This window comes from Cyphellophora attinorum (assembly GCF_001299255.1).
Source record: "Cyphellophora attinorum strain CBS 131958 chromosome Unknown Contig11, whole genome shotgun sequence".
NCBI classification, from domain to species: Eukaryota; Fungi; Ascomycota; class Eurotiomycetes; order Chaetothyriales; family Cyphellophoraceae; genus Cyphellophora; species Cyphellophora attinorum.
The window spans coordinates 487774-503289 of NW_017253239.1; the positions used below are offsets into that span (position 1 = coordinate 487774).

The 15516-nt window shown below is 52.7% G+C and overlaps 6 protein-coding genes across 6 annotated transcripts; 5 read left to right on the plus strand and 1 right to left on the minus strand.

Moving 5' to 3' along the window:
- Positions 1 to 1469: 1469 nt before the first annotated feature.
- AB675_10711 (Nascent polypeptide-associated complex subunit alpha) lies at positions 1470 to 2231 on the plus strand (the record flags this gene model as incomplete). The annotated part of the gene is made up of 3 exons (XM_018139502.1): positions 1470 to 1703; positions 1805 to 1863; positions 1910 to 2231. The coding sequence occupies 3 exons, from the start codon at positions 1470 to 1472 to the stop codon at positions 2229 to 2231; spliced, it is 615 nt and encodes a 204-aa protein (XP_018000911.1).
- Positions 2232 to 2661: 430 nt separating this feature from the next.
- On the plus strand, positions 2662 to 3416 carry AB675_10712 (ATP synthase subunit d, mitochondrial; the record flags this gene model as incomplete). Its single annotated transcript, XM_018139503.1, has 3 exons — positions 2662 to 2673; positions 2848 to 3330; positions 3387 to 3416. 3 exons carry the CDS (start codon positions 2662 to 2664, stop codon positions 3414 to 3416), a joined length of 525 nt encoding a protein of 174 aa, XP_018000775.1.
- Positions 3417 to 4666: 1250 nt separating this feature from the next.
- Positions 4667 to 5566, plus strand: AB675_10713 (uncharacterized protein; the record flags this gene model as incomplete). Its single annotated transcript, XM_018139504.1, has 1 exon — positions 4667 to 5566. One exon carries the CDS (start codon positions 4667 to 4669, stop codon positions 5564 to 5566), a length of 900 nt encoding a protein of 299 aa, XP_018000634.1.
- A 192-nt stretch (positions 5567 to 5758) lies between these two features.
- Positions 5759 to 7056, minus strand: AB675_10714 (Alkanesulfonate monooxygenase; the record flags this gene model as incomplete). The annotated part of the gene is made up of 3 exons (XM_018139505.1): positions 5759 to 6285; positions 6337 to 6502; positions 6547 to 7056. The coding sequence occupies 3 exons, from the start codon at positions 7054 to 7056 to the stop codon at positions 5759 to 5761; spliced, it is 1203 nt and encodes a 400-aa protein (XP_018000869.1).
- A 2275-nt stretch (positions 7057 to 9331) lies between these two features.
- Positions 9332 to 10180, plus strand: AB675_10715 (Ammonia transport outward protein 2; the record flags this gene model as incomplete). The annotated part of the gene is made up of 5 exons (XM_018139506.1): positions 9332 to 9481; positions 9528 to 9723; positions 9769 to 9879; positions 9923 to 9968; positions 10012 to 10180. 5 exons carry the CDS (start codon positions 9332 to 9334, stop codon positions 10178 to 10180), a joined length of 672 nt encoding a protein of 223 aa, XP_018000727.1.
- A 580-nt stretch (positions 10181 to 10760) lies between these two features.
- On the plus strand, positions 10761 to 12041 carry AB675_10716 (Dibenzothiophene desulfurization enzyme C; the record flags this gene model as incomplete). The annotated part of the gene is made up of 1 exon (XM_018139507.1): positions 10761 to 12041. One exon carries the CDS (start codon positions 10761 to 10763, stop codon positions 12039 to 12041), a length of 1281 nt encoding a protein of 426 aa, XP_018000641.1.
- Between the last annotated feature and the right edge of the window lie 3475 nt (positions 12042 to 15516).

Genomic DNA, 15516 nt, shown 5'->3' on the forward strand with positions numbered 1-15516 from the left:
GCATGCGCAGCCGTTCAGCTGCAGCATAATCACCGCCGAACCGACAGCGACAATGCTCTCGGAAGTCGGAAGGGTGCAAAGGCGATTCGGAGATAGCATCGCACGCGCAGCCGTTCAGCTGCAGCACAATCACCGCCGATTCGGGAGCGACAATGCTCTTGGAAGTCAGAAGGGTGCAAAGGCTGCCCCACAAAGCTGTCAGCCACACTGGGATTGACATGGGTGGCGACCATCATCATCTTGGCAACAATTCTCAACTCCGCTGAGCTGCTGTGGAGATCGGAGGCAGCAAAAGTCCACCACTGTTCGTTTCAGCTTGATCGCAAGTGGTCTTTGGGCCCACAGTGCCATCATGGTCTGGACCTTTCGACGATCTGTCGGAAGTTCGTGGCAGGCGGTCAGTTTTATGAATGTCATCGAAAGGTGCGCGTCTGGCGCTAAGACCTTGCAATGCCAGTACCGCAAACGAAGCCAGCATTGTTAGTCTCTGAGCTTGCAGCTGAGCACTCCTGCAGTAGTGGTGGGCTTCCCGCGAGAACGGATCCGTAGCCATCTGGCGGAGGGAACCGTGAGGACACTTTAAAGTTTGGGGCGCAAAGTCCACATTCCTGGTAACAGCCTTCGCTGTGGCCCAGCAGGCCAGCGGTCGAAAACTGTGGCCAGGCTCATAGCTGAATGAGCGAACTCAGGCCATAAGGTTTGCGGCGCAATGTCCTTTCGATTATGTGCAGCCTACGTCAACTGTTCCCAATTTGATGAGATGGGTTAGTTCCGGCCCCGAGATAGCCCTTGTCGACGAGGACACTTGCCTTTTGAGCGCTAGCGGTACTATGGCCAGCTGAACAACATTGTCGCACGCTCCTTGCTCCAATGACCACACAGATCAGGCAGCTGTAGATCGAAACGGTAGGAGTGTCGTCAGGTATGGCAACTCAGGGCTTGTTCACATCGGATTTGCGCAGTCGCTGACTGCGTGATACTGTCGGTGCGCATTGTCGCTTTCGCGCAGCGTAGATTACTTGTAGTGAATCTGCTCATATTCCCCGTCGACCAACATTGATCTGGATGAGACACGCTGCAAAGAATGAAGCGGCGCCTGGGTGACGTTAGATCAAAGGTAGGCCGGAGTCGGGCAAGGCGCGGGGCACCGAGAGGGCTCCATTTTTCTCCGAGTGCCGAATACCTGCCAAGAGTTCATGACCAGCAGCACATATTGAACGCATGCTCAAGACAAATCCAGTACTACCTCACCACGCTGACACTATACTAAATCCTCGGTAAGTCACATAGACCTGTGCTGGAACTTCGCATTCTTGTGCTTCGAATTTCACCCTCCGCGGTCAGCCACAGCATCGTCTGGTGGGCAACGAAGCGCACATTTTTACACGGTCCAGCTGCGGTGCGCAACTTCCAAAGCAACCGACTGACCTCATGCAGCTCGAACGACGTCTCGACTAAAAATCGCAAACATGGCGAACCCCCGTGTCGAAGAGCTGCCGGACGACGAGCCCACCAAGAAGGTCGAAGATGCGTCCGACTCCTCAGACTCCGACAACGAAGAGGGTGGTGATGCCAATATTCCCGCGGGGTCTGCTGTCGCTGTCCACAGTCGCAATGAGAAGAAGGCCCGCAAGTCCATTGCCAAGCTTGGTCTCAAGCACGTCCCCGGCATCACTAGAGTAACATTGAGGAGACCCAAGGGTGTAAGGTTATCCCCAAAGCTATACAGCTGGCCATGCCGTGCGCACGGCGCATGCTGTACACAGTCACACACCTCTCTACAAGATACTAATGTAATGCGCAGATTCTGTTTGTGATCTCCAACCCTGATGTCTACCGGTCGCCAAACAGCAATACTTGGATGTAAGTCTGCCTAAAGCGATACGTATACAGTGCTAATGCTCGACAGTATTTTCGGTGAGGCTAAGATCGAGGACCTGAACTCCCAACACCAGGCTGCTGCTGCTCAACAGCTTGCCGCTGCTGGTCAGGCCGAAGATCACTCCGGTCACGATCACTCCCACGAAGAGAGCAAGGGCAAGGGCAAGGAGCCGGAGAAGAAGGTCGAAGAGGAAGACGACGATGACGAGGAAGTCGACGATAGTGGTCTTGAGGCTAAGGACATCGAGCTCGTCATGACACAAGCCAGCGTCAGTCGGAAGAAGGCCGTCAAAGCTCTGAAAGAAAACGGGAACGACATTGTCAATTCCATCATGGCATTAAGCGTCTGATTAAAGGCCACCGCAACACATCATTGCAGGAAACTTCACAGTGGACGGCAAGATGAAAGTACCTTTCGAGATCTTAGTTGATCCTCGACCACGATCATGTGCAAATAGTCACAATTCTATCACAGGTCAATTACATGATTCTTGACGGTGCAGTCGCCGTAGTTATTACAGGTGCTTAGACGAACGGATCAAGGCACGAAAATGCCTCCTGCCTCGTATTTTTGCCTGCCCTGCCTGGGTAAGTATCAGGATGGTACGTGTAAAGCTACTCAGTAGATGGTAATAGCGAGGCATATTGAACCGCCGGTTGACGACCTTCAGTCACGTGATAAGCAATGATGCCAAGCCTCTCTCCTTCGGGACTTCTCGATCCTGTATGAGCTTCGAGATCACTTACTACGAACACTCTTCCTCCCTCAAACCTCTCAACATGGCTTCAGCGGTAAGTCTAAGACCCTCACGGTGCCGACACAGCTGTTGCGTTCATCGGTTGTTGCTCCGGTCCATTTCATTCAGAGCTGTCCCGACCCCGATGAAGAAGCTGCGCGAAGCTCAATGGGTTCATGAGCTACAGCACCGCTTGCCTCAACCACCCAGCTAACACATAATCTCGCAGGGTCGCGCCGCCGCAAAACTAGACTGGACGAAGCTCCCAACGCAGCTGTCGCTGCGCGGAAGCACGGCCACCTCACTCTCAAACTTCAAGAAGCGCAACGACGATGCTCGCCGCAGAGTCCAACAATTACAAGATCAACCCACGTCCGTTGACTTCAGCTACTACCGCTCAGTCCTCAAGAACACCGCTGTGATCGACGAGATCGAGTCATACTTTAAGAGCTTCAAGCCCAAGACCTACGATGTCGAGAAGCAGGTTCGCAGTATTGAGGCATTCGAGCAGGTTGCTGTGAAGAATGCCGAGGAGACCAAGGGCAAGGTTGAGGTCGAGCTGAAGAGCTTAGAGAAGGCTTTGGGCGATATTGAGGGTGCTCGCGGATGGGATGAGTTGACTGTGGACGACATCGCGAAGGTGTCGCCAGAGATTGATGAGTACACGGAGAAGTTGGTTTCGAAGGGCCGATGGATGCCGCCCGGATACTACGTGAGTGCAACTGTCAGCATCACGATTTGTGCTGGAATACTAATGCGCGGCTACAGGACAAATTCCCCAACCTCACAGTATTGTAAGCAATGTTCGTGGTACGGGCGTGGGGTTGTTTGCTTTTCACACAGCGCGCAGCTGCTCAAGCATTTGTATAGCACGTTAGAACGGAAAACTACCGATGTCTTGAGCTTTCAGATATTATCGAGTGCTCAATGTTTGCGAAATGATGATGGACAAGCTTATCTGTCACAGAATTTTCCACACCACCCTGCCAAGGTCGATTTCGCGACGATGAGAAATATCGCAGGCCTTCTGGCGAGGTCACACCAAGAGGAATCGAGGGACGTAGGCTCATTCGATGTACTATCAGCTTGGCAAAATGGCAGGTCTCGTTCAGCGGCCACAAATTGGGCCACATATCTGTCACCCACCGAGCCTGGACGGAGACGGCAGGACGATCGTCCAGTCTTACAGTGCAAACAAGGAGCGATCTTCGAGACACTGCCCAGTATCTGATTGATATCAGCCCGATTTCGCTCCCTGGAAGGACATCGGCAACGAATGGTGGTACCTCCGGCCGCAGGAAATAGCTCGTGGGTGCCACTGGGGCACAGCGAGGTATGTTGTTCGGATGTGCGTTTGCAATTGCTCTAGACTAGCGACTAAGCAACACTGACGAGCCAAAAAACCACTTGTCACACACTTGCTTCTTTGCATGATCATGATGCGAGCCTGAGATCCTGTACTAGGCCCACTTTTCAGGAGCGCACCAATCAAAGGGGTTCGGCTAGACTGAAGGCGAGCCGGACAGATTGTTCCGCCGGAACAGGCCTTTCGCTTTTATTATCTTCAAAGCAGCCCTCAGTAGACTTTCGTGTTCATTATCTCATCACTTATTGCAGGGCCGAGAGCGAGACGGGGCGGAGTATCTGATTCGATGCTTGTTCATGGGTGCAACTTACGAAACTGAGGTAGGCGGCGCCTTCTATGAAACGTGGCGCAAGACCCGTCCCCTGATCTGCTCGCGGCTTTGCTGTACAATGATGGCTAGACCGCCGGCATCACTCCCAAATGACTCGGCCTCGCGGGATCATTGTTCGGTGGTGGCTAGACCGACGGCACCACGTTGATATGTCTGGATCAGAGGTAAGTCTACCAAGAGCAAGGTATATAGGAGGACGTCTTTTCAGCCATGGAAGCAACCATATCCAGAACACATCAATCAACCGAACATATCGACCAACCATTACTGCCACTGTTACGCCACCTGCATACTATTACCACGGAACACACTGAAATCAACAGCTCTGAGCGTGCTGCATAACTATACACCATGGAGACCGTCCTTTTCCTTGGCGCAACGGGCGGAGTGACTAATTCGATCCTTGTCTCTGCCCTCCAGTCCGCCCCGTCCTCCACTCATTGCGTCGCCCTCGTCCGAACGCCGCAAAAGCTGAGAGCCATGCTCGAAGCTCAGAACTTGACCCAGCAACAGCTCTCACCATCACGTCTCACCATTCTCGCCGGCGACGCACTCGATACCAAAAGCCTGCGGCAAGGAATCCTTCAGCAGCCTCCCAACTCGACGTCACCAAGTCCACAACTTCCAGTCGCAATCGTTACCGGTCTCGGCGGCCTCGGCCAGCTCACCTTCAACACCTGCGCACCGCTTGAGATCATCAAGCTCGAGAATCCACATATCTGTACGGAGGGCGCTCAAGCCCTCGTCTCAACTTTGCGTGAGATCTACTCTACCATCTCCACAACCCAGATGAAGCCTCGCCTCATCTTCATCTCCACCACAGGCGTCACCCGCGGCCCGGAAGACGTGCCGATGGCGATGCGGTTCATGTACCACAAGTCTTTGGCAGTGCCGCATAGGGATAAGAAGGCTATGGAGGATGTCTTCCGAGCGGAGGTCGCGAACAAGAGCTGGAATGTTGGACCTGGCAACCCGAACAATGATGGCGTCTTCAAGTCAGCGACTGGTATTAGACCGACGCTGCTGTCAGGCGGAACCGGTGCAGAGGCGTTGGGAAGTGGGAAGGGTTGGGAGAAGGTCAAGGCTGGGACTGAGGCGAAGCCCCAGCTGGGCTATAACATCGCGAGGGTCGATGTTGGGGAGTGGGTATGGATGCGGGTGTTGAGAAAGTTTCTGAGCAATGGTGAGGAGAACGAGGAGGAGCTGAAAGGGCAGAAGTGGGAGGGCGAGATGTGCAGTTTGACGACATAGGCTTGCATTGCCAATGGTTTTATGTGCTAGAAACGTTTTGACTGTGTTACTGCCATTCCGTCATTCTGTCCGCTGACGTGTGCAACTATAGTGAGCAAGGCGCGGCGAGTGGCACGTTGAGTAGCATTCTCCGCCGTGGCTTTGATCTCTCCTGCTGGCTCAAGCGTTGAAGCTCAGTCGGGCATCAGTGATTTACTTCTTTGTTTCGTCAGGATTTCTGGCTCGATAGACGTCTCCAGTCCGACGTATCTCATCCTCTTGATCCTTGCCCCTACCTTCGCCCTCAAGCTTCCTTACTAACGGGATCACCTCCGTCCCAAATCTCTCGATCTCCTCATCATAATGCAGAAAGGCGGTCAAGAGGATACTGACTCCCAAACTCTTCAACAGCAAAATCCGATCAGCTATTTGCTCTTTTGTCCCTATTAACTTCGTCTTAAAACCATCATTGTATTGGACAAGATCCTCAAATTTGCTATTGGCCCACATGCCGGTTTTGTTCGAGGTCGATGCTCCAGCATTTTGGACTTCTTTTCGGAAAGCCTCGACCGCTTCAGCGTCGGCCTTGCCTTGAATTTCTTGCAGGACATGGATGGCCTCTGCCTCGGTGTCGCGAACGATTACAAAAGCATTCAGCGCAAACTTGACTTCATGCTCGCGGCCTTCGCGGCGGGCTCTGTCTTTGACGTCCGAGATCTGGGATTGGAAGCCCTCCAGTGCTGCGGGGTGTTAGCCGGTTGCCTTCAATCGAGATGGGCCTCGCCACTCACTGTTTCCGTTCATGAAATAGTAGTCCGACACAGTCGCGGCGTTCTCTCTTGCATCGATCGAATTTCCACCCTGGAAGATCTCGGGATGCGGCCTGCCGTCCCACTTCAATGGCTTCGGCGAAAGCGGGTAGTCGTGGAATTGATAGAAGTCCCCCTTGTAGGTGAACTTTTCTTGCGTCCATATGCCTTTCAAGCACTCAATGAACTCACGCTGCGGCGGTACCGCTCGCCATGATCAAGCCACCACTGCCCAATACTCGTGAACTCGGTCTTGAACCAGCCAGAAACCACGTTCACCGCAACTCGGCCGGCGGAGTAATGATCAATGCTGGCAATCTGTTTCGCCGCGACTGCTGGATTCCATGGACCCGGCAGCAGTGCAGCAATCAAGATCAACTTCTGTGTCGAGTGTAGGATTGCTTGCGAGAAGGAGACCGGTTCGTGCTGGTGCTCGGCTCCGTAGCCTGCCATGAAGCGGATTTGTGAAAGGGCATACTCAAAGCCGACCTGCTCCGCAGTCCGAGCGTACTTGATGTTGGAAGGCAGGTCCCAGTTGGTCTTCTGCGGGATCTTGCTGATCACCAGACCGCCGGAGACATTGGGTACCCAGTACGCGAATTTAATCCGGTCTGTATCAGAGTTCACATCAGGGACTCCGTTTGGGAGACCGTTGTTGACGCGACCATTGTCAGCAAGGCTGGGGGTACCGTTGGTGGCCATTTTACGAGATTCGAATATTGACAATCGACGAACGCGTAGAAAGCAGCAGAGGCATGTCGAGAACACCTACGACCATACCTGTATCAGCTTCCAAGAGCATCAGGTGTCACGAAATCGCGCCATTCACCGAAGTCAGCACGTCAGCAGCGTTTCGAATCGAATGGCAGACATCGTTACGCTCTTCGTCTTTGAGACACGGCTGGAATCTGTTAAGATTCCGAACAGAGTGTTTGCGGGACACGTGTCGATCGTAAATGTGCGGGAGCGAATGGTGCTGCGTACAAATGCAAGCATTTTATGCACAGCGATTCGTGATCGAGATGGGTCGCCTGCCTGTACAGGGTGCCAGCTGCCTACGTCTTCCGATGGTCCAGAGGATTGATGTTGACATTTCAAGAGAAATGGTGACATCGCGGGGAAATCGCCTCTGATTGGCCAAGGATTTTTGGGCAGAGGATTTTGAATGGCTTTAATCACACCTCAACTTAAAAGCACACGCAATTGGAAGCAGATCTTTCAGGATTCTGAACGATGTCCTGCTCATACTCGTCAGATGCGGCGACTACGTTGCAAGGACTAACCGGTGTCCGTCGATGTTGCCGACACGGAGTCGCTCCAGTGCCGCGTTCACATGCTGCAAGCCTCTGGAATGGTGGATCTCTACCTTGGGCATCATCAACGCCCCTTCGTTCCCGAGGAGATGCTCGAGCCAGCCATAAGTGCCTGACCGATCTCCGGCGACTCATGGAATAGCTTCATCGGCAATTTGTGGTAAGTCGCAGCTGGGCAGCCTTCCGGTTGTTCTTTGGGCTGGCCGACCAAGCACACAAGATGTGCCTTTCGGCAGGGCATCGTGGCTGGAAAGTGCTCTGTAGCAGCGCTGATGTCTCTTTGCCCACTGTGTCAACACCATAGCGCAAACCTTTGCCTGCTGTAAGTGATCTGATGATCTTGACAGTCTCTTCTGGATGTGCGCGGTGGACGAGAACGTCTGCTCCGATGTCTATCAAGCTCGATGCGTTCTTCGTCAGATCTGCACTGCCACAACTCTGAGCCTGCCTTCTTCGCAAGCTGGACTATGAAGAAGCCTACGGTGGATGACGCACCCCATACAGCGATCCAATCACCCGGCTGAAGGCGGTCTTGCGCCGGAAGAGAGTCGAAAACCTCCTCTCTGATGTCTTCTGACAAATCGCTCCGCTTGATCCCTTGTACAATAGTTCGAAGATTTGGTCCTGGAGTTTCGGCAATATGTCCAAAATCTAGGCCAAGATTGACACCCAGCGATATGGCGGCCGTGATATAAGCGACTCCGATGGCTGGTAAAGAGACCCATGAATGCTTCAGCGAGGCAGGGACGCGGCACACATTGAAGCTCGCGGCAATCGAGTACTGCTGAAAGGCGGCTTTGCGATAGTCCCGATAGTCTGTCGATACCGCAAGGACCACATCTCCTGGCTGTAGGCCACGACTCGGGGGCAATTGATCGGCCTTCGAAATTCCATCTGGCACATCCGGCACTTTCACGACGGTGCCTAAATAGTCTCTTCCGAGTACGCACGGCAGAGACGGGAGACCAAATCCAAACGCAGGGCTTTTCCAGTCAATAGGATTGAAGCTGACGCCGTTCACACGGATGAGAACTTCACTTTGAGTTTTCATCGCGGGCAGCGTCGCGCTTTCATCAAGCTTGAAAGGTTCCCTTGGGGCATGAAGTAGAAGCTGATGCTGCTGGTCTGGAAGTCCTGTTTCGCAGGGCCAAGATAGAAAGCGACTCGCGATCGATGCCTTCGAGCTAGATGAGCATGTCGATGTTTCGCTGCCTGATTCTGTCGATTCCGCCCGCGTCTGTTCTGAGGAGCGCCTCCGTGCCATTTCGGCGAAGATTTTCAAGCAGGTCTGTGAGATGTGACAACGATGTTGAGATAGGTATCTTTGTCTCTCGGCTACAACCTCAAGTCGTACATTATAGCCCAGTCAGAGCAGTCGCAGAGCATAAGGCACTGTCTCAGAGACTGTCCCACCTTTCGCCGGGTTAGTCGTAGCTGGTACTGACGTATGATCCGGAGCAACGTGTCGCTGGTGTGGGGCCCGCTACTATGTCTCTCGCAAAATTCTTCGACGATTGCGTGCTGATAGGCGCAAAGTATACTGCGACCCAACTCGGTTCGGTCTGGCTCAACCATTCCATAGTGCATGAATATAAGTAACGCCATTGCGTATCATTACACATGACTATGTTCAACCACGACTTACCTCGTCTGCGGGGAGCAAGATGTCTAAAGATCACAATGGCTCAGCCGAGCTTGTTGCAACCAGAACGACGACGGCTGGAACATTGCAAAGCCATCCAGGCCAGCATCCGTTTGGGGAAGACAAACCGATCCATCTTTCGCCGGGTGTCGGACATGGCCTCGGCAGTCCAGTGAGTCGCGAGTCCTTTGGCTTCAGACCTCACTAATCGTTCCAAGACTGCTTTGGCTATCGGAGCTTTTGCAACCACTTTGACCACGTTATCGATGAGTCTGATGGAATGGCGTGGCGTCACTACAACCAATGTGTACATCGGGAACTTCTTCTTTGTGGCTGGCATTGGCATGCTCATCAGCGCGCAATGGGAGCTGGTGAAGGGTAACTCATTTGCGTACACAGTTCTCAGCGCATTTGGTATGACCCTGCTTTGACCTAGTGTTCAGTCAACTAACAGCACAGGGCTATTCTATGCTGGGTTCGGCGCCATCATTACCCCTAGCTTCGGCGTAGCAGAGGCATATGGTAGCGATACGACACAGTACAACAATGCTCTTGGTCTCTGGGTCCTGCGTAAGTCAGCGATGAGAGGCAGACAGAGGCTTACAAATGTCAGTATGGACCGTTCTCAACACGTTTTTCTTGATCGCCAGCGCTCCTATGTAAGCTCCATCTTCCATATATGTATTAAGCTGACACCGGAAGCAACGTCGTCTACTTTCTCATCTTTCTGACAGTCGAGTTGGCGTTTGGCCTTGTTGCGGCTTCCTACCTGGCTCTGGCCGATGGACACGTCCAAGCAGCCACCAACATAAAGAAGGCTGCAGGGGTGTTTGGCTTCCTCTCGGGCTTGTTGGGGTACGTTCACCCCTGAGCTTGAATCAGGCCTGACATCGGTGTCCCGATTCTGGTTCGCCCCTATACATGTTCATTCTGACACCCGCAAAAGATACTACACGTTGGCTCACCTTATGTGCCAAGAAGCATTGTTCTTTTCGTTTCCGATGGGAGATACGAGCAGATTCTTTAAGCGCAAGTCGAAGAAGATTTAGGACGTACCTAGATGTCCACGGGTGGCTGCACTGCCGTAAGGAGGCGCCACAATCAGTCTCCACCATAGAGTCCAAGGCCGAGACGTGATTGGTCGAAATGTAACCGGGGGAGAAAGCAGAAAGCAAACATCTACGTAGCTTCGATCTTGTGTTCGCTCATGGTCATGGCGCCATACTTGGGAATGTAAGCATGCGCCGAACTGAGCCTGACGAAATGCGTTGGTCGAGTCGTGAGACCCGTACCCGGAGTGGAGGGCCCACGATTCGATGCACTCAAACATCACATCATAACATCCTGGTAGCACGTGCTTGACCTCACAGACATGCATCCGAAGAATATAGAAATGGCTGTCTACCCCTGCCTTAACAGTCACCATCGTCCTGGTCACCTGAGCAACGAGCATGGGCTCCATCTCCATTCCTAAGACAGTCGGTGGCGATGACCACGGTTCCGAGTTTAGACGGGCTGGACTGCCCCAGAATCCGGACGGCTGGATTACTCGCGCTAGGGAGGTTGCAGCTATACTCTCCCGCGATGCAACACAGAGGGATGTTGAGAACAGGTCACCAGTCGAAGAGATTCAGCTGTTGAAAGCCGCCGGACTCACTCGAGCTCTAGGTCCCAAACAGTATGGAGGAGGTGGTCAACCGTGGAGCGTCGGATATAAGCTCATTCGAGAAGTAGCGAAAGGTGATGGGTCACTCGGAATGCTTCTAGGCTACCACCTTCTCTGGTCTACCACAGCGAACGTTGTCGGCACGGATGAGCAAAAGCATCGGATCCAAAAGCTCATCCTTGACAACGACTGGTTTGTTGGAGGTGCGGTCAACCCACGCAACTCTGACCTCAAAATCACCTCTGAGGGTGACGAAATTGTCTTCAACGGCTTCAAGAACTTCAATACTGGTGGCGTTGTTTCCGACGCAACTATTCTCGAAGGAGTTCTCGAAGGCACGGAAGATCACATCTTCACCATCGTTCCAACTAGACAGCCCGGTATCCAGTTCGGCCACGACTGGGACAATGTTGGCATGAGACTGACGGAGTCTGGAAGCGTACGCATCGAAAACATCCGCGTGCCATGGGCCGATGCATTTGGTTGGTCTCCGTCGGAGAAGAGACCCATCAAAGAGGTCCTTCAGATTCCATTCGCCACACTACTCCTGCCAACCATTCAGCTTGTTTTCTCGAACTTCTATCTCGGTATAGGTCTTGGTGCACTTGACGAAGCGAAGAAATGGACCACAACAAAGACGCGTGCATGGCCGTATGGCGGAGACAACAAGAAGAGCGCCACAGATGAATTCTACATTCTCTCGAAGTATGGCAACTACTTTGCTCATCTAAGAGCTGCCGAGGCACTTGCAGATCGTGCTGGCGAGGAAGTTGACTCTTTGTACGCTGATCATGGAGAAAAGCGGGACGTGAGTGCTGAGCGGCGAGGCCATGTTGCTGAATGGGTAGCCAGCATAAAAGTTGTCGCGACCGATGAAGCACTCAGGGTTGCAGCTGGTGTCTTCGAAGTGACTGGAGCTAGTGCATCGGCAAAGAAGGTTGGTCTTGATCGTTTCTGGCGAGATGTGAGAACGCACACTTTGCATGATCCTGTGGCGTACAAGGAACGCGAGCTCGGACGATACTTCTTACTTGAGGAGGTACCCGAGGCCACTTGGTATACTTGAATGAAGATTAGTCGATATTGATATGAACGGGCTTTAATGATCTCAGGGAGATGTGTGAAGAAGAGATTTGTAGTTTGACAACATACGTTCGTTGTCAAATTTAATCTTCATCTGTTGTGTTGTGCAGTGGACTCATCCCATGGGCAAGGGTCCGCCGGTCTCTGTCATTGGTTTACTCGTCTTCAAGGACAACCTTGAGCTTTACCATAGCTGGAGTTCGCGGTAGGGTCATTTTAACTCGGCAGAAACGATTCAGGCTGTTGATTTCCGTCATGCACTGGCCAGCTCATACTACTCCAGTGCTGGTCTAGGATGCCGAGAGAGACGCACCGAGAGTTGAAAGAAAAGCAAAACAAATTCACAAACTAATGATGCTCACCTAAGGTTAATTGGTGATTCCTCTTCGTGTGCTTGCGGCGGTTTGTCGATCGCTATGGGGGCCAGAGTTTTGTTTGAGGCGACCGATCAAAGCGAGGTGAGCCAGATGAACGGAGAGCTATCTGTCACGGAGCTCGAGTCAATGACTATTCTGTGGCCGTCCCATTGCCGGCGATCTCTCGAGCTTGGGATTGAGATATATTCTCAGCGGCGCGATCAGGAGGGATCTGAAATGTGCATTCGTCTAGAAGTCACCTCTGGAACCGTACCACATGAGAATCCGTAGATCTGAACAATAAATTTGCAATGCTAAAGTACTACGCAAGGCTGCTTGCTGTACAACGAAGAATAATTCGCCAGAGTCGCCCAAAACTCTAGAACGCCCGTCCCATTCCACCCGAAACCCAGTTCCGTGCAATCTTTCCACTAGATAGCCTCCGCCTTCTCAACTGTTTCGACGACGAGCACGGTTTTGTCTCGAAATTCAATGAGGATATTGCCCTTCTTAACACTGTGTCAGTATCCTGGCGCGCACTCGGTCTTGCGATCGTCCTTGTGAGCAGTGTGGTAGCAGAAGGGAAGGCTACGTAGGTTGAAGCCCAAGTCCCCCGTGAACTGTCGGCCGCAGGCAAAGAAGTATATGTTTTGTCACCACCAACTTCTGCCGAGGACCGCTCATCGTCACCACTTTCATCTGGGTCTGTCAGCTCAACGAGCGACGTGGCGTCGGAGACGTAGTCGCAGCAAATGTGAGCGTAGGCATAACTGATGACGGGGTGATGAACCGATCGTCCCAGTCTGTACTGACAGCCGCAGGTGACACGGTTTCTGTGATGGTCACGGTCACTGTAGCGGCACTTGGACAGGGCGGGACGTTCCAATTTTCCCACTGTGATGATGTAGGACTCCGGGAACACTGAGTGGTCATTGCCAAGGGGACGGTGGGGAAGGATGTGGTCGACTGCGGAACGGGCCAATCATTCCATTGCGACGGCGTAGGATTTGGGGGACCCTGGGTGGTCACTGCAAAGGTGAGGGTGGGGAGGGAAGTGCTCGACTGCTCACTAGGCCAATCGTTCCACTGTGACGATGCAGGCTGAGGGGGACTTTGCGAGGTCACTGCAAAGGTGACGGTGGGGAAGGAAGTGCTCGATGGTTGCCATTCCTGCCACTCAGGGTGCACATGCGTAGGCGTAGACTTTGTTTCAAGGGCAAAGGTGTTGATTGAAGGAGTCGACGAGGAAGGGTCCGTCCACTCGACCCAACTCCAATGCGTGATAGCTGACGTTCGGGTGGTGCTAGCATACTCTATCGTCGGCAATGTTGACAAACTCGGATCATCCCAGGGAATCCAAATGGTGATGGGGGAAGGGTCATGTACGATTGACGCGGTAACAGGAGGCGCTGCTGCATTGGTAACAGCGAATGCTGCGGTAGTTGGAATCTCCGTTGGTGTTGGATTCCACTCGTTCCATACCGATTCCACTGTACTTTGTGGAAGCGCAGCAGTTGTTCTCAATGGGTTTGTGATGGGAGTCGCTGCATAAAGACCGCTGTAGCTAGAGTTGCCACGTTAGAAGGCATATACATTTTTTTTTTGGAATGCGAATCGCTTGTAAATTCGACCAGGAATGGTGTGGTATACACAATTCTTGGACGATGGAAGGAATGGAACAGCCTTCTCGTGCACACCAGTCCCTTTTCATGTTTCTCGCATTGTTTGTTGCTCCAGGGACGATGGCCCGAACGGATGTATTCTTCGCAGTTCCAGTCAAACCTGAATCCGAAGGACATTGCGAAACTTTAAGCTCTCGGAGAAATGATCCAACGGACAACGGACAACGTCCGAACTCTATTCATGATGGTACTGTTGACGAAGTGCTGGCCGTGAGCTGCACTTACTGATCTAATATACTCTGCCACGCTAGACCTGTGTATGAGGTCGGCCTCGGCGAAGCAGCATGGTGATCTTTGTCAAGGACTGAGTGAGCCGCGTACTGTTTGCATAACCGACAGTGTCTGGTCGCAGCTTCCACGCCTATGCGATCCGGCTATGAAAACAGCGCAGTCGAGAAGGCCCAGACGAATTGTCCGGCATGACTGCGGATGGCTGGGCGGCAGTTATTGGCCGGTCCCAGTCGCAGTCTGCCACAAGCAAGTATGCGCTTGATAGCTCTCTACACTGACACTCCCGCCATTAAGCCTTCCATGGTCGTTGATCCTCGCCTATCGTAACATATGAATCACCGTCAACAGAAGCATCGAGGTCTAGCATGAGATTGTAAGCATGGACAGGTGCAGGTCCGTGAATCACAACTTTGTAGGAGCGGCCAGGACTCATTCAGGATACTCGTAATGTCGCTTGGCATGACAAACTAGGCTAACCATTTTCGAACTGGCGTCTTAGTCGACCGGGATTGACCCAATCAACCAGTAATTTGTAACACAGATGGTAAATCGCAAGGACTTTCACTGGCTGTACAGTCACGAAAGAATCACCATTTGATCTGCTATTGACCGTTAAGAGTACTTCTGCTACGGCTCTGTTGTATGGCATATATTTCAGCGTCACTGCTTCTTGCTCGTCCGAGTTGGTGTACACGCAGTCGGGCAAAATTCTGAACTTTGGCATCTGGACATACTCATGTCGGTTTGGAACGCATTCGTGCGCTCAAGACCGTCAACGGCTAGTTCCAGCGCCCACGTAATGGCTCTGATCTGTGCAGAGGAACGATGACAACCGCGCAACATCTGGCCTTCGTGCGGTACACGCACTCACCAGCCACTCCGGACCGAGAAACTCAACGAGCAATACGCCGTCATGTGATGCGAGATATCGGTCGAGCACGCAGGAAAAAGCCTCGCTATACAATTGTCGAGCTTGACACCGTAGCCAATCTCGAGTCCAGCACTTCGCAACCAGCTTGTCCTCACAGTACCTCGCGCACAGCTCGGGTGACAGCCACACAATGGCACAACGACCATCGTATAACGACATGCCCACTTGGCACAACGTCATTTCCTGGCGTAGAGATGACGCCGGACGCTGCGCGACTCGTAGACTTCAGTGAGAGGAGCCATTGCCCAGTCTTCATGC